We start from the raw sequence: 27,131 nt of genomic DNA, 5'->3' as shown, positions 1-27,131 counted from the left end.
GTTGGGGTAACAAAAAACCAGCCGTCTCAGCTCTGCCTTCTTCATGCCCTGGGGCTGCAGGCCTCCCCCTGGCAGAATCAGACCAGAGCCAAGAGCTGGGGCAGGGGTAGAGCTAGTAGACTCCTTGCCTCCCCTTCCCCAAGAGGGACTTGCCCGGGGGAAGAATGATCCCTTAGCCTCCTATTTGCCCTCCTCCTCCTTCCTACAGGCAGAGAACTCGGCACTCGCCCAGGCCAATGAAAACCAGCGGGAGACCTACGAGCGCTGTCTGGACGAGGTCTGTGGAACTGATGCTTCCCACGGGGAGGATAGCTTGTCGATTCCAGGCAGAGGCTGGGTTGGCTGACAGCTCTTCCTCAGCTCTGCCTTTCTGTCCCCAGGTTGCCAACCATGTGGTGCAGGCGCTGCTGAACCAAAAGGTAAAAGGCCACAAGAGATGTTCTCACCCTCTGCCCTGAGCCCAGACACCCTGGGAGGAGGCCCTGGGTACAGCAGGGGAGGTCCTTCCTGTGGACCCCTGTACCTGCTTAGATAGGGAATAGAGGAGGGTGGAAATGGCGTCTTGGTCCTCCAGTGAAGTCCCCTTTCTCTGTCTTGGACAGTCCATACTGTTCTACCTGGCTAGGTAAGGCCAAGTCTCTGAGCTATGGTAACTTTGATTTGGGCTTGAATCCTTCTGTTATCCTGGGCCCAGCTAGTTTCTCCATGTTTCGATAGCCCTGATAGCAGTGTTGATGTTGTAAGCATAAGGTGACATCTAAATGTTTACTCAAGTAGTGTGGGTAATTTCTTGACATGTGGGCCACTCTGACCCCCAGGTCTTCCTCTGCCTTATATGGGCCCTTCTTTGACATGTGCTTTCTAAGAGGCAGGGGATTGGCTCCAGGATTGTGAAAGTTGCCAAATGGAACGGAATTACCTCTGACCAGGGGTGGTAAACGTTAGAAAATGTACCATCCCCAGAAGATGTGATAGCCATAAACATAGGCAGGGTCAGCTCCCTCATAGAAGGAGGTTGCAAGAGAAGGGCATGCCCAGCAGGAGTGCCCGCTGCTCTGATGAAGGCGACTGTGCTCATACCACTCTCCCTCTCCCCACCATCCTCTCTTTGTCTTCCTCCACCTCCCGGGGGTGGCAGGACCTGCGGGAGGAGTGCATCAAGCTGAAGAAGAGGGTATTTGACCTGGAACGGCAGAACCAGATGCTGAGCGCCCTGTTTCAGCAGAAACTTCAGCTCACAGCAGGCTCCCTCCCTCAGGTGGGCACAAGAGATTCTCCTTCCTTCCTCACATCTCGGCTTCCTGCCTCCCCCCAGCCCTGTCAATATCATCACCCTCTCTTCTCCCAGACATCTACAGAAGTAGGCCGTCAGCCATTGCCCTCCATTCTGGGGGCTGTGGCCATCCAGGGCAGGCCGACCGAGCCTGATAGATCTAAGCCTTAGATGAGGGGGAAACTTCCTGAGTTCCCTTAAGCTTGGCTCTCCCCTACCTCCCAGGTGCTCCCCGCCCAGCTGGATGGTATCCCTTCTTGTTGACGGAGAAGGTCCTTGCTTCCTCCGCCCTCAGATGGGTGGAGGCTGAAAATGCAATTATTTCGAGCTCCCAAGGGGCCCCTTTGGCCACTGCGTTGCCTTCTTCTTGGCCAGGGGCAGGGGTGGGGCCGGGTGTAAGGCACCCAGTGCTTGGTGTCACAGAGAGGTCAGGAAAGGCACTTCACCCGGATGACTCTGCGCATGCCTAGCTGCATGTGCTCACCCACTGACCCAAGCATGGCTGCAGACGCTGTCCCTGCTTCTAGCCCTGAAACCTGCCTTACCCAGGAGAAGCAGGAGGCTACTGGGAATGAGTCCTGGGCTCAGTTAAGCTGTCACTTGGGGTCCACTCTGTCAGGAAGCCCCAAGGATGGGGTGAGACCTGGGTGGATCAGGAGCGGCTCCAGGTACCTGAGGTGAACGGTGGGTTCTGAGGTCAACCAGCCCACCGCCAACCCACCCCGACCTTGACAAGAAGAGAAACACCTTGTGTGTATGTCTGAATTTGTGTGTCTGTGATGCAAACCAGGCAGCTCTTGGCCCCCAGATCCTGAGCAGGATGCTCTCAGCTCTCTGGGAAACCTGACCCCTGGCAGAGGAAGCGTCTCACCACCATGGCCTTTCTGCAGCCCCTGTCTCACCAGGCCGGTGCAGACCTGGGTGAATCAGCGGTAGTGACTCTGCAGCTCCCCCTGCCCTGGGTCTGTCCCTGCTGTAGGGTTGACCCAGGAATCCCCAGAGGCCTGACCCACACCAGCCAAGCTTACCCTGTTGTCCATACCCTTCTCAGTGACTGATGATAACAGAGGTGTAGATCATCCTGAAATCGTTTGTTTTTTACTTCAATGAATTCTGGGATTTGAACTGGGAATTTTTAAATGAATTTTGGGGTTTGGGACCATAGATTTATCTTCCCCAGAAGTAACATGACATAATGGAAAGAGCACGAACCTTGGCCTCAGATGAACTTGGGTTGGGTCCCTAACTTAGCTAATTCTTAGCTGTGCGACCTTGGGTAAATTATTTAACCACACAAACCACAAGTTTTTTCCCTTGTAAATGGGGATAAAAATACCTATATTGCAGGTTGTTGTAAGGATTAAATGAGATAATATCTAGTGCGTGGCCCGTAGTAGATAGTCAGTGACTGGCGGCTAGTTGTCATTATTAATGTTATTTCCAAGTTGTGCTTTGCTAGGATGGAAGCTCCATTGAGCAAATGCTAATTAAGCTCTCACTGTGAGCAGTGCCTTTGCCAGCAGGTATGGAATTGGACAGAGCTGTGGCCTGTGCAGAGCGAACGTAACCGCTGAGAGCTGGGGCTACTGGACACTAAGGCAGGGCTACAGAGTGTGACACTGCTGACCAAGAGCCCAAGGGGCAGAGAGGCCATCAGAGATGGGATGGGGAGGGTTCCTTGAAGGAGGTGACGTCAGACCTGGGCCCTGATGGATGGGAGGTTTTAAAAGACTGCAGTAGGGGTCTGGGAGATGGGGTTCCCTGTGGAAGGAACAGAGCAGGGAATCCTAGGGAGCCGAGAGTTGTTTAGCTGGACTTGAGCAAAGGATGTGTAAAGAGTGAGTGAGAGAGAGCTGGGGATGGCATCAGGGAAGAACCAGCGGGCCCGGCCGGAATGCCGGCAGAGGGGTTCAGACTTGTCTCTGGAGGCAGTGGGCAGGCAGAGGAGGCTATGAGCACAGAGATGCTTTAGACAAAGAAGAAAAAGATGCTTTAGGCTGCCTTGTGCACAGGAGATTGAAAAGCCACCCAGCCAGGTCAGAGAGACTGAAATGCTGAGCAGCGTCCAGGCCAGAGGTGTGAGGATCGTGGGCCGCAGGAGCGGCTGCAGCTGGCCAGGCTGGAGGGGAGTCAGAGACACCACAGAGACAGGATTTAACAGCCATGGAGAATGACACGGGGAGAGTTAAAGCTGACTTGTATCTAGTCGAGATGCCTAGCAGAAGGGGAATGAGAGAGAAGTGATCCATGATTAAGTAATCCATGATTAAGTGGTTAGGACTCTGCTCTTCCACTGCAGGGGGCGTAGGTTTGATCCCTGGTTGGGGAACTAAGACCCCACATGCCGTGTGGTGCAGCCAAAAATAATACTACTTTTCTAATCCTCAGAGCAGAGATTTCACATGCGGCCATTCAGGGGAGATAGAAGTGATAACTCCCACCATCTCTTTTCCAGGACCCAGTAACAAATGCCTCTTCCGTTAGTCTCAGCCAACCCTGTGGATGTTGGGTCACGGGTAGTCAGAACAGGAAGGGGCCTCGAGGCTCACCCTCTCTGTAATCAGGGAGGAGGCCCCTCAGAAAAGCAGAGGGTCCTGGAGGCTCGCTGGACACCCGGGTTAGGCCTGCCACGGCCTGCTGGCCCAGGGGCACTCCTCTTTCTCCAGATCTCTCTACCCTGTCCCACCTCCCGGCCACCTGGGCTTGCACTTCTTCAGTCTACCTGTGCTGTGGTCTCCCGAGGCTCCTCTGACCAAGTGGTGAGAGCCACACCTTGGGCCAGGAGACGTCACCGAAGGAGCAGACTTGGAAGAATGTTTCCCTGCCCCTGGATGGGAAGCCATAGCTTCCTGTGGGAGTAGGGACCTGGGACGGACAGCACCTGTGCTAACCTTGCCTCTCCCCTGCAGATCCCACTTGCCCCACTCCAGCTGCCTTCAGAGCCACCAGCCACCCCCTCCCTGAGCTCCGCTGAGGGACCGGCCACCTCGCTGCCTCTGGGGCGCTGTACTGGGCAGAGAGAGGTAGGAGCGCTGTACTGGGCAGAGAGAGGTAGGAGCGCTGGGCACTGTGGTCTGTGGCTCCGCTGGCTCCGGGCTCGTCAGCCGGTGCTCCACGGCTGTTTCCTAATGAGTCCCAGGGGAAGGGCTGCTTCCAGGCACACAGATTCTTGTCCAGGCTGGGTGTGAGCCCTCAGCTGTCAGCCTCGTACCAAGAAAAACAGATCCCCACCCCCAGCCACTGGTCTTGCGAGCAAAGTCGTTATAGTACAGCAGTCAGACTCACAGTTAATACTTCCTGAGCTCTTAGTCTGTGCCAGGCACTGTACTGGACACCTGGATCTCATTTATCTTTTTTTTTTTTGGTAATTTTTGGCTTAAATTTATAATCATACACGTATTTATTTATCCCAGTCCAGAACTATTATTCATTCATTCTTTTGCATATCTGGTTTCATTTATCTTATTTTGTGAGATTAAACATAATCACCATCCTATTTTACAGGTGATACAATGAAGCTTAGAGATTAAATAACTTGCTGAAAGTCATATAACTAGTTAAGCAGTGGACCTGGGTCTTGAACCCGTACAATCTGGCTCCAGAGCCCATGTAGTTAACCACTGTACCGGACTAGACGGGGCCTGAGAAGGGGCCTGGGAGAAGCAGGAAAGGGTTTGCAATGGAGTCATTCCCAGTCTGCTTCTCCACGGGGATCAGCGCAGCAGGACAGCTGCCTGACCTGAGGAGGCCCGGGCTTGCCTGCAGCAACTGACTTAGGACTTGGCCACATCACATCCCTTTCTTGAGTCTGTGTTCTTTCTGGACACTGAGAAATGGACAGGCCTCCCTCTCCTGGGGCAAACGTAGCTTCCAGGGTTGTAGGTGGTCAGCCCTGCTAACCCGCAAATACTGGTAGGGAGTGGTGCAGAGATAAACAGAAAGGGAGGTGGGTGCCCACCCAACCCCAGGTGTGCCAGGAAGGACATTTGGGGTAACCAGGACTCAGAGACTCTTGAGGAAGCTTTCCAACATATCCCAGAAGCTATCAGTTCCTTTTGGGGACACAGACAAACCAGGCCAGCTCTGTTCCTGGCATACTCAGTTATGCCCGCTCAGGTCCCTGGCCTGCACACGATCTCCTCCTCATGCCATTTCTCCCCCAAGGTGTGCTGGGAGCAGCAGCTGCGGCCAGGAGGCCCAGGACCCCCGGCCGCCCCACCCCCAGCGCTGGAGGCCCTATCCCCGTTCCTTCGAAAGAAAGCCCAGATCCTGGAGGTGCTGAGAGCCTTGGAAGAGACTGACCCCTTGCTTCTGTGCTCACCTGCCACCCCCTGGCCGCCTCCAGGCGAGGGTTCCGGCTCCCCAGAGCCCATCAATGGCGAGCTATGTGGCCCACCTCAGCCTGAACCCTCTCCCTGGGCCCCCTGCCTGCTACTAGGTCCTGGTAGCCTGGGAGGCCTGCTGCACTGGGAGCGCCTCTTAGGGGGCCCAGGGGAGGAAGACAGTGCTGGGCGGCCCTGGGGCCCTAGTAGGGACTCCCCACAGGCCCAGGGCACCGGTTCCGGGCCACCCTGTGCCCCAGGCAGCAGCTCCTCCTCCTCTTCTGATGAGGCAGGTGACCCCAGCGAGGCACCTAGCCCTGACACCCTGCTCGGGGCCCTGGCCCGCAAACAGTTGAACCTGGGCCAGCTCCTTGAGGACACAGAGTCTTACCTACAGGCCTTCTTGGCCGGGGCTGCTTGCCCACTCGGCGGGGACCAGCCGGGTCCCAGGCAGCCATCCTCCCCAGACCAGGGGCCCCCACAGCTGTCCAAGTCCAAAGGCCTCCCCAAGTCAGCTTGGGGAGGGGGTACCCCGGAGGCCCACAGGCCGGGCTTTGGTGCTACCTCAGAGGGCCAGGGGCCCCTCCCCTTCCTCAGCGTGTTCATGGGTGCAGGGGACGCCCCCCTGGGCTCACGGTCTGGCCACCCCCACTCCTCATCTCAGGTGAAAAGCAAGCTCCAAATTGGCCCCCCCTTCTCCCGGGGAAGCCCAAGGACCCCTTCTGCCCTCTCCAGCCAGAGGTCTCAAGTTTCTAAAGCTGCCTCCAGCCTCAGAGAAGGTACCCAGCCCAGGGGGCCCCCAGCTCAGCCCCCAGCTCCCCCGGAACTCCCGAATCCCCTGTCGGAACAGTGGCTCAGACGGCAGCCCCTCCCCGCTGCCGGCCCGCAGGGGTCTGGGCGGAGGAGAGCTGTCCCCAGAGGGGGCGCAGGGCCTGCCCACCAGCCCGTCACCCTGCCCCACAACCCCAGATTCTGCACAGCTCAGACCTCCCCAGCCAGCCTTGTCCACTACACTTTCCCCGGGACCAGTGGTGTCTCCTTGCTACGAGAACATTCTGGACCTTTCCCGGAGCACCTATAGGGGGCCTTCCCCAGAGCCACCTCCATCCCCGCTGCAGGTGCCCACCTACCCACAACTAACTCTGGAGGTGCCACGGGCCCCTGAGGTCCTCAGAAGCCCTGGAGTCCCCTCCAGCCCCTGCCACCCAGAATCCTGCCCCTATGAGAGTGCCCAGGAGAAGAGTTTGGACAAGGCAGGCTCGGAGTCTCCCCACCCTGGCCGCAGGACCCCAGGCAGCTCGTCCAAGAAACCTGGCCAAGGGCCGGCCCGGCGACATGGGGATCCTGGCTACACACCTCTGCGGGACAGACTAGCAGCCCTGGGGAAACTGAAGACTGGCCCCGAGGGGCCCCAGGGCCCAGAAAAGAATGGGGTGCCAGCTAGGCCTGGCACTGAGAAGGCCCGGGGAGGAGGGAAGTCAGGGGAGAGCACTGGAGACACAGCGCCCTCTGCCTCCAGGCCCCCTGAGCAGCCAGAAGCCAAGGGGGCCCTGCGGGGGGCTGTGGCCTTAGGCACAAGCAGCCTGAAGCAACAGGAATCTGGGCTCCTGGGGGACCCTGGGTCCCGAGTCTACTCTTCCCACTCCATGGGGGCCCGGGTGGACCTGGAGCCTGTCTCACCAAGGAGCTGCCTCACCAAAGTGGAGCTGGCCAAGAGCCGGCTGGCAGGGGCCCTGTGCCCCCAGGTACCCCGCACCCCTGCCAAAGTGCCAACCTCAGCCCCCAGCCTCGGCAAGCCCAATAAGAGTCCCCACGGCAGCCCGACAAAGCTGCCTTCTAAGTCGCCCACCAAGGTGGTGCCCCGACCTGTGGCCCCACCAGCCACCAAGGAGCCCCCCAGGCCTGACAAGGGGAAGGGCCCACCCTGGGCAGACTGCGGCGGCACTACGGCCCAGCCCACACCCCCAGCGCCTGGCCCTGCCGACCCAGGCCCAGGCCCTGAGGGGCGGGCCCCACACTCGGCCATTGAGGAGAAGGTGATGAAGGGCATCGAGGAGAACATGCTGCGGCTCCAGGGCCAGGAGCGGGCCCCCGGCACCGAGGCCAAGCACCGCAACACTAGCAGCATCGCCAGCTGGTTCGGCCTTAAGAAGAGCAAGCTGCCAGCGCTGAACCGCCGCACAGAGGCCGCCAAGGGCAAGGAAGGGGCTGGCGGGGGCTCCCCGCTCCGGAAGGAGGTCAAGATTGAAGCCCGGAAGCTGGAGGCTGAGAGCCTCAACATCTCCAAGCTGATGGCTAAGGCGGAAGACCTGCGCCGGGCACTGGAGGAGGAGAAGGCCTACCTGAGCAGCAGGGCCCGGCCACGGCCCGGGGGACCAGCGCCAGCGCCCAGTGCAGGCCTGGGGCAGGTGCAGGGCCAGCTGGCCGGCATGTACCAGGGTGCGGACACCTTCATGCAGCAGCTGCTCAACAGGTGAGAGCCTGGGACCAGCTGGCAGGGGCTTGGTGGCTGGGGGCCCTTTTCCCTACACGGGCGTCCCTGGGGTTGGGACTGCCTTTCCCAGGACCTGGGGCTTCCCAGAGGTCAAAGGGTGTAGGAGGTCAAATGAAATGGCACCAAAGCATCCTGAGGGTTAATGTCCTGGCCCAGAGGGGAGACTGGGGCTTCGAACAAGGAGCAAGGGGTTTGTGCCCCAGCTCCCCTCCTCTCTGGCTGGCTGACATTCAGCTTGCTGAGACCCAGTTTCTCATTTGAGAAGAGTTAACAGTCCACATTTTCTTGGATTGTCTTGAGTCAGATGAGGCAGCCTGTCTGAGGTGCAGCATGCAGTAGTTAAGGGAGTGCTAGTACCTAACTGGGTTGATGCAGGTCTTCTCCATCCGGTGTTCTCTATCCTGTAGAAAAAGGAGGGCTCCCTTCCCATCTTGCCCTTTGGCACCTGCCACAGACTCAGCAAGGGAGCTGTGGTTTAGAGAAGGGGCTACCCCATCTTGGGGTTGCTGTGTCTGGGCCAGGTAAGGCAGAATGTCCTCAGGAATCGGGCTCCAAGTAGGGTGTGGTTTGGACAGCAAGTGCGCTCAAAGTCAGCTGGGGTAGGCAGGGTGTGTCACATGTGGACCAGGATGTGACCGCGTCTGCTCTCTACCGGCAGACATTGTCGGATAGGTCTCTAGGCTTGACCCTGGGTAGCTTTGGGGGAGTTCTCCCATATTCCCTGCCCCTGCTGATCCTCTGGAGTTTTCCCTGGGGTCTTGGCCTGTTCCTGGTGTCAGGAGAGGTTGATGTGGGAAGCCACCAGGGATATGTCCCCTTCCCCAGGGGCAGGGGGCAGTGGGTGCCTCGCTAGGCCCAGCACCATTGGAGGGAGGGAGGCCAGAATGTGTGAGTGGGCCCGGGCCTCCCTCATGGCAATCTGCACTGCCGCCCCTAGGGTGGATGGCAAGGAGCTGCCCCCCAAGAGCTGGCGGGAGCCCAAACCTGAGTATGGTGATTTCCAGCCAGTGTCCTCTGACCCCAAGAACCCCTGGCCGGCCTGTGGGCCCCGAAATGGCCTGGTGGGCCCTCTTCAGGGCTGTGGGAAACCTCCTGGGAAGGTAAGTTCCTGGGGCGGAGGCTGGGTGGAGGGCCTGGCTCTGTGGCCCTGCCAGGTCTCTTACCGCCTGGAGGGCTCCCCTTCCCTGGGGCCTGGAAGCTGCTGGATGCCTTTCTGGTCTCCGAGGAGAATGGGGAGGGGAGAGGGCCTCCTGAGGGCTGGCAGGTTGCCAGGACTCTCAGACCCATACTCCAGGGATCCTGATGGAGGGGATTAGGGTGGAGGAGGAATGGGCTCTGAGGTCTCCTGTACCCTGTACAGCCAAGCAGCGAGCCGGGGAGGCGGGAAGAGATGCCCTCAGAGGACAGTCTGGCTGAGCCAGTGCCCACCTCACATTTCACAGGTCAGCAGGGTCAAGGGCCAAGGCTGGGACCTGCCCCTTACCCCCTGCTCGCTTTACTCCTTCCTGTCACCACAGCAGGTGCCAGGCCCTATAGCATCTTGGTGCCAAGCATCAGTGGGCACTGGGGCTGCACAGGAATAAATCCCTCCCTGCCTCATAGGGTACCTGCCCTGCCCTCTTCCCCAGGACTAGGGGTGGTGGGGCAGGGCAGGCGGGGATGACTGAGCCGGTGGGGCCAGGAGGGGGCCCTGACCAAGGGTGGAACCTGGGCAGGGGCAGAAAGCCGGAAGAAAGCAGAGGGGCTGAGCCGCCTGCAGCTTCACATCCCTGACTTCCCCTCCCCTCCCCAGCCTGTGGCTCTTTGACTCGAACTCTGGACAGTGGCATTGGGACCTTCCCGCCCCCAGACCATGGCAGCAGTGGGACCCCCAGTAAGAATCTTCCCAAGACCAAGCCACCACGGCTGGAGCCCCCGGCCGGGGTGCCCCCAGCTCGGCCCCCACCCCTTACCAAAGTCCCCCGCCGTGCCCACACACTGGAGCGTGAGGTGCCTGGCATAGAGGAGCTGCTGGTGAGCGGGCGGCACCCCAGCATGCCGGCCTTCCCCGCCCTGCTCACCGCTGCTCCGGGCCACCGGGGCCATCAGACCTGTCCCCACGGTGAGTGCCTGGGCAGGGGGGTGGGCCTCTCTGGGAGCTCCACCCACCACCCATCTTCCCCTTGTCCCCGGATAGATCCTTGTGAAGACCCTGGCCCTCCTGCTCCTGTCCAGCTGGCCAAGAACTGGACCTTCCCCAACGCGAGGGCAGCCAGCGGCTCCTCTGACCCTTTCCTATGCCCGCCCCGACAACTGGAGGGGCTGCCCAGGACCCCCATGGTGAGCATGGCCGAAGGGGAAAAGGGAACAGCAGTGGAGGGCAGGAGGGAATGACGTGGGGTGAGGCACAGCCCTGTCCGGGAGGAGGACTGAGTGGGCAGCCCACCCCCTCCCCCCGCCTTCTCACACCCCTCTTGGGGAAAGGGCTTCTCTCCCTTCTGGAACCTTGGTGGGACTGTAGGGCTGTGCTCAGTCGCGCCTCCAGCCTGCTTCCTCTGCAGCGCCCCCGTCAGGTGGGCAGAGCCTCTCAGGCGGGGAGGGGTGAGAGGAGCTTCCTCCCGAGCCTTCCCTCCTTCCCCAGGCCCTGCCCGTGGACGTGGACGGAAAGCGGAGCCTGGAGCCCAGCCGCCCAGCCCCTGCGCCCCAGGGCCCAGCGTTTGGGGGTAGCCGCACCCCCAGCACATCGGACGTGGGCGAGGAAGGGAGAGTGGCCAGTGGGGGTCCCCCGGGGCTGGAGACCTCAGAGTCTCTCAGTGACTCACTCTATGACTCGCTGTCCTCCTGCGGGAGTCAGGGCTGAGCGGTTGCAGCGGCCACGCCCCGCTCTGGCGTCGGAGACCGCGGACTGGGCCGGCTCGCCTCACGCCCCGCCCCCTCGGGGCCCGTGGGGCCCTTCCCTGAAGGGACCAAGGAGGTAGATGGACAAGAAGGTGAAGGGGGTCCCCGGCACACCCCACTGCCCGCCGCTGCTGTGGAGGAGATGACCGCTCTCAGCTCAGGGAGAGACCCCACCCTTGGTCCCTTCTCTCACCCAGAGTAAGGCTCTTCCTCTGCGGGACTGGGGGTTCAAGGCCGCTGTGTCCCGGCCCCCAGCTCCCACTTCAGGCTGAGCCATCTTGTGGTGCTGGGCTTCCTGCCCACCAGCCGTGCCATCTCCACCCACCCTGGCAGCTCCCCTGCCTCAGAAGCCCCGTGCTGGTGGAGTTCAGGGGCGAGGGGTCAAGTTGCCTTCTCTCTGTCTGCCCTGGCCCTCCCCGCTGTCTGGATGGTGCTGCCCTCTCCTGCCCCATGTCTTTGGGACCCATTTGTCTGTCTTTTTTGTTGTTTTTTTTTTTATATATTAAAGCACCTGGCCCAATCTCCACCCGCCCGCGCCAACCCCCCCCCAACCATCCCCGCACTGCGGTTAATTTATCTGTTGTTAAAAACGCGGCTGCTCTGCTTCCAGCCTCTGCTTCTGCCGTATCCCTAATAAAACCTGGAGGCCCCTCCGTGCCCCTGACTCAGCTCATTCTGTGGGAGGACTCAGGGATGGACAGGCAGGTGGAGACTGCGTGGGCCCCGGGGTGCAGGACTCCAGGGCCTTGGACTCTGCCCCAGGCTCCCTTGTGAGGCAGCTCCCTCCACCAGGGCCACTGGCTGGAGTCACCCTAGAAGGTAACTAAGGGTTGGGGAAGTGGGGTCTGTTTAGACCTGGAATGGTGCCTGGGGGTGGGGCAGTTCCCCTGGCCCAGGGTTTGGGCAGGGCAGAAGGCTGGGCTGCCCCTCAGAGGGAAGAAGATGGGGAGGGCGGCTATGGGCATGCGCTCAAACCCTGGACATACCAGGTCAGGTGGGACGTGCAGACTCTGAGCCTCAGGGGCCCAGGGGTGGACAGAGGTAAGTGTCCACAGCCTCCCGCTGTCGTGAAGTGAGGCACACCTGGGCCTCCAACTTGCCGCCTTCTAGTCTCTCCACAGACTTCGGGCTTTCCTCAGAGCTTCTCGCCCCTATTTCCACCTCAGATTTCAGCCAGACGTTCCCCTGGCTCTCAAATTCTCACTTTAGGATGGGGAGGCCAGAAATGAGGCTGTGTGGAAGGGTCTAGGCTTCTAGGATTCGTTCCGGACTCTCCGTGTGACGTGAAAAGACCATGGGGTGGGTGGTTGTCGCCCTCCAGCCCTTGGATTTCCTGTTAGGCGTGGAGTTGGACAATGACCCGAAGGTGACCCAGGTGGCCCCAGCCCGTCTCACATTGACCAGTCAAGTTGGGCCTAGGAAGGCCTCCTTCCGGCCCAGGTTGTAAGATGTGGGGTGACTCGTCCAGAGCAACCCCCCTGCCGTTGTCTGCACTCACCGCCTCGCCATGACATACCGTCTGGAGGCCACCTGGGCATCATGAATGCTTAACACCCCTGGCCTTGTGGCTGGGACTCTGGATAGTTCATCATGGAGGTAAGGGGCCCTGTACTGAATACATGGTCTTTGTTAACATCACAGGCTTGCCAAGCTGAGGTCAGGGGTGCCTGGACAGGGAGAAGTGCTGGGCCTGTTCACAACTCGGTTATACCACTGGATGCTGTCCTGTGCTCTGACCAGCCCAAGGAAGGTCATGGGCGGGGAGGTTGTTAACGCCTCCCTTTATACTAACTCCTTCCAGCAGTGTCTCTCCAGCCCTGAATGGTCCAGAGAGCAGTGAAAGAACTCCCTGTTAAATACCTACCATATTGCCAGCCTCCTGATTCATTTAATAGATGAAGACATTGAAGCTCAAAAACATTCAATGGGGGAATTTCCTGGTGGTCCAGTGGTTAAGACTCTGTGCTCCCAGTGCAGGGGCGTGGGTTTGATACCTGGTGGGGGAACTAAGATCCTGCATGCCACATGGCACAGCCAAAAAAAAAAAAAACATTCAGTGGTTTTCCAAGGCTGAGAAGTGATGGAGCCTGGTGGGAGTGATTCTTTTTGGGTGTGTAACTTTGCTCTCTTCTACCAGGACTTTAATCTCCTCCTCCCTTTTTGGCCTTGGATCACTTCTGAAGGGCAGGGCTGGAGAGCACTAGACTGGGCGTCAAGAGTGTTTCTTAGCCACTGAGTCTGGTTCTGTGGGGAAAGTTACATCCCTTCTCTGGACCTTGGTTTTCCTTATCTATGGACGATTGGGAAATTGGACCAGACCAGCTTTCTCCTCAGCTCTCGGCTCTTCCCACCCCTCTCCCATCCAGGCCGTTCTCCCTCCTGTTTCCCTAAGTTGATGTCGTCATGGAGGAAATTAACACGACTTAGAGAAGGGTCGAGTCAGACGTCTTGATTTTCTTCAAATGTCAGGATCGCATTTTCTTCTATCTTCTGCTTCCAGGTAGCTATCCCACTGTCCCTTCTGCTTTTAGGGGCTTAAGGATGTTATTACCAAGCTGCTGATCTCTGCCTCTTGCCAGGCAGGCTCAAAGAAGTCTACATCCTTCTCTTAACTTTTTATTTCTTGGTTTCTTAAGCCCTTTATTCTGTTTGAACCTGATAGATTACCTCATTTCCTTGTTAAAACAGAATTGTTCGCCTACAGGATATTTATCCTACTTCCTTTCCGGGAAGGAGCTTGGCATGGTGGGTTCGACTCTGAACTCCACCTCCTACAAGCTGAGACCAAGGATCCGTGCATGTTTCTGTCACCAGGGTCTGCTCAGTCTGCTGCTGGGCTCTGTCCTGCAGTGTTTGCAAATGCAAGGTGGCCTCTTAGGCCCCAGGGCAATGTGGGCCACCTGAGAAAAAGCTCAGTGCCAGTCACCAGGGCAGAGTAGCATCAGCCACACCTGGTACCTGGAGCCAGCCCTTCCCTACCAACTCTTCCAAGGTGGGCAGCTCTCGTCCCTAGGTCCCCCAGTGTGCTACTAAGGGGTGCTGGGCCCAGACAAGCCACCCCTGGCGCACATGACTGTGTGTGCCCTCCACACAAACAGAATATTCCATCTGAAATAATTCTGTGGCAGGGGACACACAGGTTAGTTCAAGACACTCCCGGGAAACCAATTTCTCTTTGTACTTCAGGGAAGGGTTTGGCTAAAAGACCACTTGATCCTCACTATGGCAGGACACTTGATATCTCAGTTTGCAACATCTGCTTGCAGGATTAAGGTGACCTCACTTTTTTCTCCATGAACAATGGGTGAATGTTTGCCTCACCATTGTGTATGACCCTTTCTGCTGGATTTCCCAAACAAAAGAAGCCCAAACTTCCAGACCCCCCTTCCTTGTCCCCCATAAATGGCATCAAGTCATCAGCAAAAGACTATAAAGAGGTTCCAGATTCCACCTTAATGGGTACCCTGTCTCTTGCAGGAAATATCCCAAAATGTTAACTGAGGTTTTCTGTGGGTTGCCAGTGGTTTTTTCTTCTTCACCCTCTTCTAGATTTTCTACAAATAGTGTTTTGTTTCCTTTGTCAAAAAGGTTTTAAAGGAAACAGTCATTCTCTGCAGCAAATTCTAGGTATATATCCCCTTCTATAGTGCTGGGTAAGTTAATTCAAGCATATAAGTAATTTTTTTTAAGACATATGAATTTAAAGTAAGTATAGGTGAGCATTTCTTTGATCTTGGGGTAAGGAAGACCTTTTTAAAAAACCTTTTGTAATTATTAAAGACATAGATTATAAAAGTGCATGTTCATGGTTTAAAAAATAATTGAGATTGAATAGAATATTCATATAAGGAAGAGGAAGAGCCTCTCATATTCCAACTCCCAGTCTTACTCTCCAGACATAACCCAAGTTGATTGGAATTCCTTTCAAATCACTTTTTTTTTCTTTGAGAATTATGTTTTATTCGGTGGACATTCTGAGGACTTCAAGCCCAGGAGACAGTCTCTCAGATAGCTCTAAGGGACAGCTCCCTCAAATTGCTTTTTAAATGCACACACACGCAAACACACAGAGCATGTTTATGTTGACCTTTTATTAGACAATGAGATTATTCTATAATTACTGATCTGCTTCTTTTAGCACTTACTAATGTATCTTGGAGATCTTTCCAAAGCCCATGAATATCCATTATCCTACACGGTCTTCCATTGTATGGGTGTGCAATGTTTATGTGTTTTACCATGACAAACAATGCTGCAGTGAACGTATGCATATGTGTCTTTGGCCACTTGTGTATTTCCATAAGATAAATTCCTATAAATGGAATTGCTGCGTTACAGAATATGCTTAATTAAAGAACTTTTATAGGTATTAACAAATTGTGCTTCATCAACAATGTATAAGTGAGACTATCTTCTACATCATTGAGTAGTATCAAACTTTTTATTCTTAGCCAGTTTGGTAGGATTTAGTGATCATGTCTTGGAGTCTTGGAGCCCAGTGTAGGGACTTTGGCTTTTACTCAGAGTGAAATGGAGAGCAATTAGAGAGTGATAAGAATAAACTGTAGAGGGCAAGTCTGGAAGCAGACCAGTAAGAAAGCCTCTTGGGCAATTCCAGTGAGAGATGGGGGCCTGTTCCAGGGCAGAGGCACTATAAACAACAAGATTTGCTAATGTAATTGATGTGGGGAAAAGAGGAGAGTCAAGGATAACTACGACATACAGATGGCCAATAGGCACATGAAAAGATGCTCAACATCCCTAATTATTAGAGAAATGCGAATCAAAACTACATTGAGGGGGGCTTCCCTGGTGGTGCAGTGGTTAAGAATCTGCCTGCCAATGCAGGGGACACGGGTTCGAGCCCTGGTCCAGGAAGATCGCACATGCTGCAGAGCAACGAAGAGTAGCCTCCGGCTTTCCGCAACTATAGAAAGCCTGCGCGCAGCAATGAAAACCCAAAGCAGCCAAAAATAAGTGAATAAACAAATAAATAATTTTTTTAAAAAAAAGGATAACTCTAAGGTTTTTGGAGCAATTGGTAGGAAGAAGTTGCCGTTAACTGATATGGAAAAGGCTGTGGATAGAGCAGACTTGAGGGAGGGAAGATCAGGAGTTAAGTAGTGGATGTGTTAAATTTGAGATGTCTGTTGGACAATATCCAATGGAAAATGTGGAGTAAGCAGTGGGTTATAGAAGTCTAGAGTTCAGAAAAGAAGCCCGGGCTGGAGATATAAATTGGTAAGTCATCAGCATATGGATGTTATTTAAAACCAGGGGACTGTATGAGATCACCAAGAGAATCAGAAGAGGAAAGGTCTGAGTCCTAAGCCCTGGGATACTCCATCTCTTTAGAGGTCAGAGGAAATGAAGCAGAAGCAGCACAGAACATAGTGGTAAGGTACTTTGAAACTATGTAAGTATTTCACTTTCATCAAACTTTCTATTTATGCATTTATTTATATCAGTGTGGACTCATGGTGTCCTATTTTATTCAATAGTTTATAATCCATTACTACCATTATTTACTTTGGTGCTCAAATTGTCCATGATTTGGCCAGTAGAATCCCTTTAAAACTGGCTTTTGTTTTGTTTTGTCTTTTGACAAATCTCCATCATTCTTTTTGAGTACATACTTTCTGGTGTAACATGTTGAAGGTTCATCTTCCCAAACCCAGCCCTGAAATCAGCCATTTTTCCAAAGAGCTCTGGTTTCTTTCAGTGGGGAACAATCTCTAGAAACCAAGATCTGGGGGCTGGGTGTGCTCATTATTATGGGGGAGTTGCTGTTCCCAGGCTCTAAGAGAGGGTTTCTTAAAGATAGAAGTTAAAGCATTTTCTTATACTTATGGGGATGACAAAATAGAAAAAATTTGATGATGCAGGAGAGAAAAGAGGAAATTGTTGGGCTTCAGTGCACAAGTGGACTTAAGCAGCATCCACAGGTACAGGAAGGCAGGTAGGTGAGTGTATGTGGTGGTGTCTACTTACAGAAAAACTTTATTTATTTATTTATTATTTTTTGGCTGCGTTGGGTCTTCGTTGCTGCGCACGGGCTTTCTCTAGTTGCGGCGAGTGGGGGCTACTCTTCGTTGCGGTGCGCATGCTTCTCATTGCAGTGGCTTCCCTTGTTGCGGAGCACTGGCTCTAGGTGCGCAGGCTTCAGCAGTTGTGGCGCGTGGGCTCAGTAGTTGTAACATGCGGGCTCAGCAGTTGTGGTGCACAGGCTTAGTTGCTCCACGGCAAGTGGGATCTTCCGGGACCAGGGCTCGAACCCATGTCCCCTGCATTGGCAGGTGGATTCTTAACCACTGCGCCACCAGGGAAGTCCCAGAAGAACTTTTCTGATTGCTTTTATTTTCTCAAGGAAATAATCACGGTCATTGGCCAAGAGGAAGGATGGGAGAAAGAGTTGTTGGAGGTTTGAGAAGAAAGGAGATAGAATGAGTAGTCATCTAGGAGCTCAAAAGTTAGTGAATAGGCTAGAGAATATAGTAGGATTACCAGGCAGCATGAAGGGTCCACTTGAGGTGATTAGGAATTAAAAGTGAGACTTACTAATATGAATGTGTTGGGGGGTTTTCTCCTGCCATATTAGGTACAGAATAGGGAGCAAGTTGGATTAGCCAGGGCTGCCAATTTGCTAAATAAGTGCAACAAAGAGAGAGAGGCAAGGGAATCGAAGATACATGCATGGAAGCGATTCTATTAACTGACTGTGGGCTTTACACTGGTTAAAGAGGGAAGAGAGAGCAATAAAGGAGAGAGGCATGAAGGGAGGTAGAATCAGTAGATTGAAGGTCCTGGTGGAATCAAAAGAGTTTTGGAGATAAAGTACTAGGGGGAATGAGTTGGAAAGATGTTGGGAAGAAAAGAGGTGATAGTCAAGAGGGTGGGATGCATGAAACTGAGATTATGGGAGAATGGGAGATGTTATGGGTTGAATTGTGTCCCTCCCCTCCTTAAAAAATATTGAAGTCCTAAACCCCAGTACCTTGGGAAATGACTTTACAGAAGTAATCAAGTTAAAATGAGGTCATTTGGGTGGGCCCTAATCCAAAATGACTGATGTCCTTATAAAAAGTGGAAAATTGGACACAGGGAGAATGCCACGTGAACATGATGGCAGAGATCAGGGTGATGCATCTGCAAGCCAAGGAATGCCAGTGATTGCCAGCAAACCACCAGAAGCTAGGGGAGAGGTCTGAGAGGAACAGATTCTCCTTCAATAGCCCTCAGAAGGAAGCAACCCTGCTAACACCTTGATCAGATTTCTAGCCTCCAGAACTGTGAGCAAGTTACTTTCTGGTTTTTGAGCCACCCAATCTGTGACACTTTGTTACGGAAGCCCTGGGACACTAATACAGAAGGGTTGCAGTTATGGGTAATGAGAAGGACCAGGGGATGACCATGGGAGTGAGTGGCTCAGATAGGGTAGAGAGCAAGGTCATTGGAAAAGAGGTCATGGAATGCAGAGGCCAAGGTATTGGGAGGATTACCTCTGTAGATACTGAGAGCTCTCAGAATTAGGACAGAATTAGCATCAGAGGGGGTGACAGTGAGGCAGGAGCCAAAACCTCAAGAAATAAGAGGAAGTAACCCAGAGATTGATAGACAAGTGGAAAAGAGGGGTATGGTGGGTGGAATAGTCCGTTGACATGAGATTCAAAGCTGAGGGACTTTAGGGAAGAAGAACGGTCTGAAAGCACTGAGGAGTACAGGGGGTGCCTACACACCCTCTGGCCTCATGGCACAGGGGCTGAGGGAGAGAAAGCAGTGCCCACTTGAGAGGTCTGCAGGGAGGGCATCCTCAGGGAGAGCCAGGAGGTCAAAGGGAACATTCGAAGAGGCTGTGTCCATGAGAAGTTTGCTGATGAGGAGCCATGAGCTCGAGAGGGCCCAGTGGAAGGGTTTCAGGAGACGGGAACAGAGCAGGGAATGTGCAGGGCTGTGAGGTTCAGAGTGTGGGAGACAAAGGGTCATCCCGCGTCAAGAGGATAGACTACAAAATATGGTGGCATGTTTATCAAGTTACCACAGAGGGACTCTTTTTTCACTGTAACCTTTTATACCTTTTGAATTTCATACCACGTGTATGGGGAAATGGTGGCGATGTGGAATGGTCACTGCAGACAGAGGAGAGGGACCAAGGTAAGGTAAAGTCAAGGATTTTTCAGAGGAGGCTGGAGCCCAATGGAGGCTGAGAAGCAGAAATGTCCAGTGGCACAATCTGCAGGAAAGTGGGATTTTTGTGGTTCCTGTTTCTTCTCTTAGCAGAGTGCAGAGGCCTGGTTCTAGGACTAGAAAAGGTGGATTGTGGGCTTAGTGCAAGGATGGGCTTTGTTGAGGTGGCTGGTGATGTCATCCACCATAGGCTCCAGCTTGAGCAATAATAATAACATATAAGAGCGAACACATACACAGCATTTACAGTGTGCCAGGCACTGTTCTAAGTGCTCACACATATTAATTCAGTTCATCCTCACCACAACCTTTTTAGGTAGGTATTATTTTTATCCCCATTTTAATATGAGAGTGAGGCTCAGAGAGCTTACGTAAGCTGCCCAAGGTCAAAGCTTGTCTGTGGAAGACCTGTGATTCAAACCCAGGCAGTCCAGCTCCAGAGTCTGCATTAAACAAAGACAGAGGTGATGCCTGAGGGGCCTTGAAAGGAGCAGGATAAAGTGGAGGGGTTAAGGGGCAGGACTGGAGTTTCAATGCACCCAGAATGCAAGGGAGAGAGCATGGGGGAGCTGGGACGATGTGGGCTGTGGTCTGAGAGTGGAAGAGTAGACGTCTATACTCTGAGGCTAGCTGAAATGAGCCAGAAGTGAAAGTCCTGGGAGGGGTGAAGGTCGAGGAACCGGGGAGTGGGTGGTGGAGGACCATCCACGGGAGCACAGTTGAACACAGGTCTCTGATAAGTGCCGCGGATGATTCCTGCGGGAGAGTGAGTGGGCAGGGAAGAGTCTGAGCAGAGGGCAGCTGGGGCCTAAGGTGGCACAAGCCACCAGAAAATCGGGTTTCCGTCGTTAACTCGTAGGGTAGCTAACAGGTTAGCACTGGGGGCCTTCTCTAAGGCGGAAGCAATCCAAGGAGTTATTGAAAAGCCTCAAATTCAAGTATGCCGCATATGTTCTTTGTTTGAGATTCTTTAACTTGAAAAGAAAAAAATCATTTCCTACGGAACAGTCGGAAAATAAATGGCCACCAGGTGGCGCAATAGCGGCAGCGCCCATCTAAGAGGTTTGCAGGCCTGAAGTGCCACCCTGTGGCGAGAAGACGAGATGCAGGGTGCCCTCCCTTCACCACACACCGCATCCTGGCTGCTCTCTCCCCACACCCAATACACGCGTTGCACAAAGTACAGAGAACATGAATATGTGGACTTGGACGGACGTAAACTGTCCCTGTCAGAGTCTGTTTCACCTGGAACCTCCCTCGCCAGTCCAGCCCCAGCTGGACCTCAGGGTGGGCACTTTTCCCACAGCCAGTCCCAAGGCAGGCAGCGTTGGCAAGGGAGCAGAAGGGACTCTGGGCCTGGTTTGCCTCTCTCTTCCTGCCCCTTCTGAAGTCAGGTCACTCTGCAGGGGCCCTTCCGCCCCATGCCGGGCCTCCCCTTTCACTCCTTCATTTCCTCATGCACCCATATTGTCGTTCACACAAGGAACATTCATTGGGCACCTAGTAGGTGTGAACACTGAGCTAACTGAACCAGGGACCCAGGGATAAATGTGGCATGTCCCAGCCCTTGGGACTCACAGTTCTAGTGGGTGATGCCAGTCACTGGGTGATGGATCGTAGGAGAGCATGGGTAGTGCTCTGATGGAGGGTGCCCGGATGCTATGGAGGCCCCAGAAGGGGCTAAAACCCAGTCTTGGGGGCTCAGAGAAGGCTTCCTAGATGAGGTGGTATCAAAACTAAGAACTGCAGGGTGGGTATGATGAGTCAGACCAAGTGGGTGTGGGTGAGAGTTCTAGGCAGAAAAATAAAAATACCAAGGCCTAGCAGTGAGGGATCAAATGGAACATTCTAGCATAAATATGAGTTTATTAGGACTAAAGATGAGAGGACAGAGGTAAGCAGGAGACTTGAATGTATGATGGGAAGTTTGGACTTTATCCTGACAGCAAAAATGAGTCATTGAAAAGTTCAGTGTTCGCCATCAGAAAGATTCGTTTAGAAGTAGTGTGCAGAGTGCACGGGAGAGACCCAAGGCTGGGGCACTGGGAGGCCGGTGAGGAGGCTGGAGCAATATTCCAGGCAAGATTCAGTAGGGCCTGCACCTAGGCAGCAGGAGTTGGGTTTGAGGGTAGTGCACAGATTTAAAAGATTTCCATATGCTCCTTAAATGGTGAGGTTCCTGGAGTTCCACTGGGCTCACTCAATCTTCATAAAATAATGCCTTTGAGATCCACCTGAGTTGTATGTATCTATAGTTTTTCCTTTTTATTGCAGAGTAACATTCCATCGCTACTCTGCATGTATTTACATGCATGTATTACTGTTAGTTTGTACATTCCCCTGTTGAAGGATGTTTGGATTGTTTCCAGTTTTTGACTATTACAAATAAAGCTTCTCTGAACATTCTGTCCAGATTTTTGCTTGGATACAGATTTTTATTTCTCTAGGATAAATACCCAGTAGTGCAATTGCTACGTTGTATCGTTAATACATGTTTAATTTTATAAGAAACTGCCAATTGTTTTCCAGAGGTTGTACCATTTTACCTCACCACTTGGCAGTGTGAGGGATCCAGTTGCTCCACATTCTCACCAGTACTTGGTTTTATCACAATTAAGAAAAAAAATTTTAGCCATTCTCATCAGTGTAAAGTGGTATTTCATGGTTGCCTTCATTTGCATTTGCCTAATACCTAATGAGGTTTAAGAGATTTTCATGTGCTTATTTGCTATTTGTGTATCTTTTTTTTTTTTTTTTTTTTTTAAAGAAATTCACGTTCTTTTATTTATTTATTTATGACTGTGTTGAGTCTTCGTTTCTGTGTGAGGGCTTTCTCTAGTTGCGGCAAGTGGGGACCACTCTTCATCGCGGTGCGCGGGCCTCTCACCATCGCGGCCTCTCTTGTTGCGGAGCACAGGCTCCAGACGCGCAGGCTCAGTAATTGTGGCTCACGGGCCCAGTTGCTCCGTGGCATGTGGGATCTTCCCAGACCAGGGCTCGAACCCGTGTCCCCTGCATTGGCAGGCAGATTCTCAACCACTGCGCCACCAGGGAAGCCCTGTGTATCTTTTTTGGTGAAGTGTCTGTTCAAGGAGCTGACTCATTTGTATGGGTTTAAAATGTGTCAAATCATCCACATCTCTATCCCTGACTTCTCCCCTGAGCTTCAGATTTATATGCAAAGGCCTCCTGGCACCTTCGTCCCTGATGGTGGCCTTCTCAGCATGTTCAAAACCAAAAGTGCCATCCCACCCCCAGTCCTGGGCTTCCCCAATGGAAGAGGTAACGCTTGGAGGATTTACTACTATGTGCCAAACACCGTACTAAGTGCTTTCTTTACATGTTTTAATTAACTTAATCCTATGGTGTATTATCTATGAGGTAAGTCTGTTTATCCTATGAGGTAAGTCTGTTTTTACCTCCATTTTACACAGGGGAAAATGAGAGACAGAAAGGCTGACTGACTCTCCCAAGTTTGCAGAGCTGGCAAGTGGCTGGTAGGACCGTCCAGACACCTGAGAGTTACCCTAGATTCTTCTCTCTCTCCTCTCTGCATCTATTCATTCACTAAGGCCTGGACATTTCACCTCATGAATATTTTATTTCATTGTCTACCTTCCTATCCTTATAACTACTGCTCTATTTCAGACCATCTTTTCTCTTGCCTGGACCATTGTTAAGTACCTTTTTTTTTAAACTTTCTATTATAGAAAATTTCAACCGTACAAAAAAGTAGAGAGAATAGTACAGCGAATATGTCCATTGCCCAGCTACGACCAATATAAACTCATGACCATTCACTTCATCTATACCCTCCACTCCCTGCTACCACACAACCTCATTATTATTTTTTTTTTAAATTATTTATTTATTTATTTATTTATGGCTGTGTTGGGTCTTCGTTTCTGTGCGAGGGCTTTCTCTAGTTGCGGCGAGCGGGGGCCACTCTTCATCGCGGTGCACGGGCCTCTCATTATCGTGGCCTCTCTTGTTGCGGAGCACAGGCTCCAGACGCGCAGGCTCAATAATTGTGGCTCACGGGCCTAGTTGCTCCGCGGCACGTGGGATCTTCCCAGACCAGGGCTCGAACCCGTGTCCCCTGCATTGGCAGGCAGATTCTCAACCACTGCGCCACCAGGGAAGCCCCCAACCTCATTATTTATTTATTTATTTATGGCTGTGTTGGGTCTTCGTTGCTGCATGCGGGCTTTCTCTAGTTGCAGCGAGCAGGGGCTACTCTTTGTTGCGGTGCACGGGCTTCTCATTGCGGTGGCTTCTTTTTTTGCGGAGCCCAGGCTCTAGGTGTGCGGGCTTCAGTAGCTGCGGCAGGAGGCCTCAGTAGTTGTGGCGCATGGGCTTTGCTGCTCCACAGCATGTGGGATCTTCCGGGACCAGGGCTCGAACCCGTGTCCCCTGCATTGGCAGGTGGATTCTTAACCACTGCACCACCAGGGAAGTCCCTAACTGCATTATTTTGAAGCGAATCTCAGACAGCATATTAATACATCTGTAGATATTTCAGTATGCACCTCTAAAAGATATTTTAAAGAACATCATCACAATTACATGATTAGCAGTATTTATATTAATTATATTATAGACTTAGCATTAGCAATACTTTTTTTTTTTTAAGTTACTCTTATTTATTTTGGGCTGCATTGGGTCTTCATTGCTGTGCACGTACTTTCTCTAGTTGCGGCGAGCAGGGGCTACCCTTCATTACGGTGCGCAGGCTTCTCATTGCGGTGGCTTCTCTTGTTGCGGAGCACGGGCTCTAGGCGCGCGGGCTTCAGTAGTTGTAGCACATGGGCTCAGCAGTTGTGGCTCGCGGGCTCTAGAGCGCAGGCTCAGTAGTTGTGGTGCACGGGCTTAGTTGCTCCGCGGCATGTGGGATCTTCCCGGACCAGGGCTTGAACCCGTGTCCCCTGCATTGGCAGGCGGATTCTTAACCACTGCGCCACCAAGGAAGCGCCAGCAATACTTCTTTAAATCCTCAACTATCTAGTTCGTGTTGGTATTAGTTATCTATTGCTGTGTAACTTAGTGGTTTAAAATAACAATAAACATTTATTGTCACTCAGTTTCTGTGGGTCAGGATTTCAGGAGCGGCTTAGCTAGTTCCGGCTCAGTGTCTCCTGAGATTGCAGTCACTTGAAAGCTTGACAGTTCCTGGAGGATCTGCTTTCCAGGTTGCTCAATCACACTGGCTGGCAATTCAGTGCTGGCTGTGGCTTGGGTCCTCTCTGCAAGCACTCTCCACCAGGCAGCTTGAACGGCCTCAGAACCCATGCTTGGTTTCCCTCAGAGCAAGTGCACCAGAGAGCCAAGGAGGAAGCTGCAATGCCTTTCATGACCAAGCTTCGTAAATCACACACAGTTCAGCAGCATTCATCCCATTGTATGTACCAGCCTGCTTCCACGTAGAGGGTGTGAATACCAGGAGGCCAGGATTTTTGAGGGGTGGGTGGGCATCCTGGAGAATGGTTACCACAGGTTCAAATTGCCCCAGTTCTCCCTCTCTCTCCCTCTCTCATTTACAGTTGATTTATTTGAATCAGGATCCAATTCAGGTCTACATCATTGCATTTTCTTGATATGGCTCGTAAGTCTTAACCTCTAGGTTCCTTTCCCTCTATTGTTTTTTTTTTATTTCGTTCTTCCTTCTTTGCCTTTTCTTTTTCTTAAAAAAGAATCTAGGTTGTTTGTCGAGTTTTACTAGGTTTTGCTGCTTGCATCCCCATTATGTCATTTAACATAGTCCTCTGACCCGTCTTCCCTGTAAACTGGTACTTGATCTAGAAAGTTATATGCCTGAGATTCAACTTTTTTTTGGAAGTGTTGCTTACTTTCATCAGGAGGCATATGTCAGGTTGTCTCTTAATATGATGTTGGTGGCTATTATCATCTCCTAGCTTCATTATTCCGTCAGAGGTTTACAATAGTGATACTAATCCTATAATTCCTTCATGTAATAACTGGAGTACTTATATAGAGAGAAACTTTTACTTACTTTTTGATTACCCTGAAGTACAGTTTATACAGACAAGAAAGGATAAATGCTGCTGTTTATTGACAAAGTGACTGGTTTCTAGCATCCACCAAAGCTGACCAATATTTTTAAAAGTATCATGAACTTATGAGTTTATTGATGCTCAAATTATCCCATCTTCGGCCAGGAGGAGCCTCTTTAGATTAGCCCCTGAGTCCTTCTGAATGATACTACAGTAATCATCTTTGACAGCTCCTTTGCTTTCTGGCATAACGTTATGTTCCAGGTTCATCTTGTACATTTCCTGAGCCATTTCTCCAAGGAGCTCTGCTTCCTTTTAGTGAGACAGGAGAGGGACCACATCTGGGCATTAGTGTATAATTGCCTTTCAACTAGCCCCTTTCCCCAGTCTACTCTCTAGTCACCTGAGATGTGAGGACTTAAATCTGACCATTCCCTTGCTCAAAGCCCTTCAACGCTCTCTGCTGCCGTCAGGACAAGGCCAGCTCCTTAGCACCGAACAGCAGGCCCTCAGTTATTGTTTACCCCCTCCTCATTTCCTACTGGTCCCCTCCGTAAAATTCACAACCCAGCAATTGCACTCCCAGCACTCCCCATGCTGAATCACGCTCCTGTGCCTTTTCTCATACTAATCCCTTGACCTGAAAACACCCACTCCTACCACTGCCTTTCTAACCTCACCACTTGTCTCACTTGACTCAATCTTTGAGATTTCACCTTAGTTCAGGTATCATCTCCAACACACTTTTCCCTGAACCAGGAGCAGGGCTGTCTCTGTTGTCCATGGCCCTGTGTTTACCTGTAAGAACTTAATGTCTGCATGTAGCTCTCCTGCACTGCTTCGCCATGATGACTGAAAAGCAGTAACTATATCCACCTCTAGCCCAGCATGGAGCACGTTACCTGGCGCCAAGTGGGCGCCCCCATCTGACCCCCTGCTTTGCAGAACAGACTGTCTATTCTCCCAGCACAGACATCCTTCCACTTCTGCCGCCCACCGATGCCTTCCCCACTCTAGCTCAGCCTGCAGGTCTGCTAGGCGTGGAACGAGCTATGTTAACCTCTTCTGTTTAACTTGTGACTGGTGGGCTAGTTGGGAGAAGACTAAAAGGGAGCTCACTGCCCTGCTCTGGTTACAAAGATTGAGGGTGCAAAGACAGTACCTGAAACACCTCACATTTCCTGCTCCACCTCAGCTGGGGCCTCAGCCAGGAGTCAGAGTAACAGGAAGCTGTTTACAATGAGTGACAACCAGAGGGCAAGCATGCCAAAATGGAGTAACCTGACTGTAATGCAAATTTTGGTTTATAATCACATATATAAACTCTACGAGGACAAGGATTTTTATATTTTCACTGATGATTTCTACCGTCGAGAATAGAGCCGGGCCCAGTGGGTGACCACAGATATTGCAGACCACGAACGATACTTGCAAAATGAGTGAATTGTCATGCTTTTTCCATTATGCATCCCCAAATGTCAAAGCTTGGCTGTATACTGGAACCAACTACACGTGCTGCTACCATGAACCCCCTATGATAAAGGCTGGGTAGAAGGAGGACCAGAAAAAGGCCTGGGCTGTGTATGGAACAGAGAATATCCCCAACATTTGTGGCAAGCTGGGGCTACAGACTGAGAGGCCCAAGTGGGGGTCTCTTTATTTCTATTCATACCTAGAGCAAACTTAATCCTGTCCTACTCCCAGCCCCAAGAACAAGAAGTCAGACAGCCCCCCAAACCTCCCGTTCAGCTGTGGCCCTGAATTTCACACACACTTACACAAGGAAAGGTTAAGGAATTTTCTTTATTTTTTACAAATTAAGACTATGTAGATTCCATATATTTCTGAATCAAAAACACCTTTGTCTTCACAGTATGAGTTAGAGAATACAGCCTGAGCTGGAAAGCAAGGAACTAGAAAAGAAAGTGATAATTACAGTGATTACTGTATTAAAAACCTGTTAGGCATTT

The 27,131-nt window shown here is 52.4% G+C and overlaps 1 protein-coding gene across 1 annotated transcript in view; it reads left to right on the top strand.

Annotated features, from left to right (window-relative positions):
* Positions 1-11,610, top strand: part of NCKAP5L (NCK associated protein 5 like) — a 30,655-nt gene extending 19,045 nt beyond the window's left edge. The window contains 11 exon segments of the mRNA XM_036865621.1: positions 209-277; positions 381-419; positions 1,139-1,258; positions 4,183-4,296; positions 5,438-6,283; positions 6,285-8,068; positions 9,027-9,189; positions 9,450-9,531; positions 9,882-10,190; positions 10,266-10,408; positions 10,710-11,610. Coding sequence (XP_036721516.1) covers positions 209-277; positions 381-419; positions 1,139-1,258; positions 4,183-4,296; positions 5,438-6,283; positions 6,285-8,068; positions 9,027-9,189; positions 9,450-9,531; positions 9,882-10,190; positions 10,266-10,408; positions 10,710-10,928 — 3,888 coding nt within the window. The 3' untranslated portion in view covers positions 10,929-11,610.
* The last annotated feature ends 15,521 nt before the right edge of the window (positions 11,611-27,131 follow it).

The sequence above is a fragment of the Balaenoptera musculus genome, chromosome 10 (assembly GCF_009873245.2).
Source record: "Balaenoptera musculus isolate JJ_BM4_2016_0621 chromosome 10, mBalMus1.pri.v3, whole genome shotgun sequence".
NCBI lineage: Eukaryota > Metazoa > Chordata > Mammalia > Artiodactyla > Balaenopteridae > Balaenoptera > Balaenoptera musculus.
The sequence above is the reverse complement of the archived record's forward strand: the minus strand, read 5'-3'. Positions and strand labels throughout refer to the sequence as shown.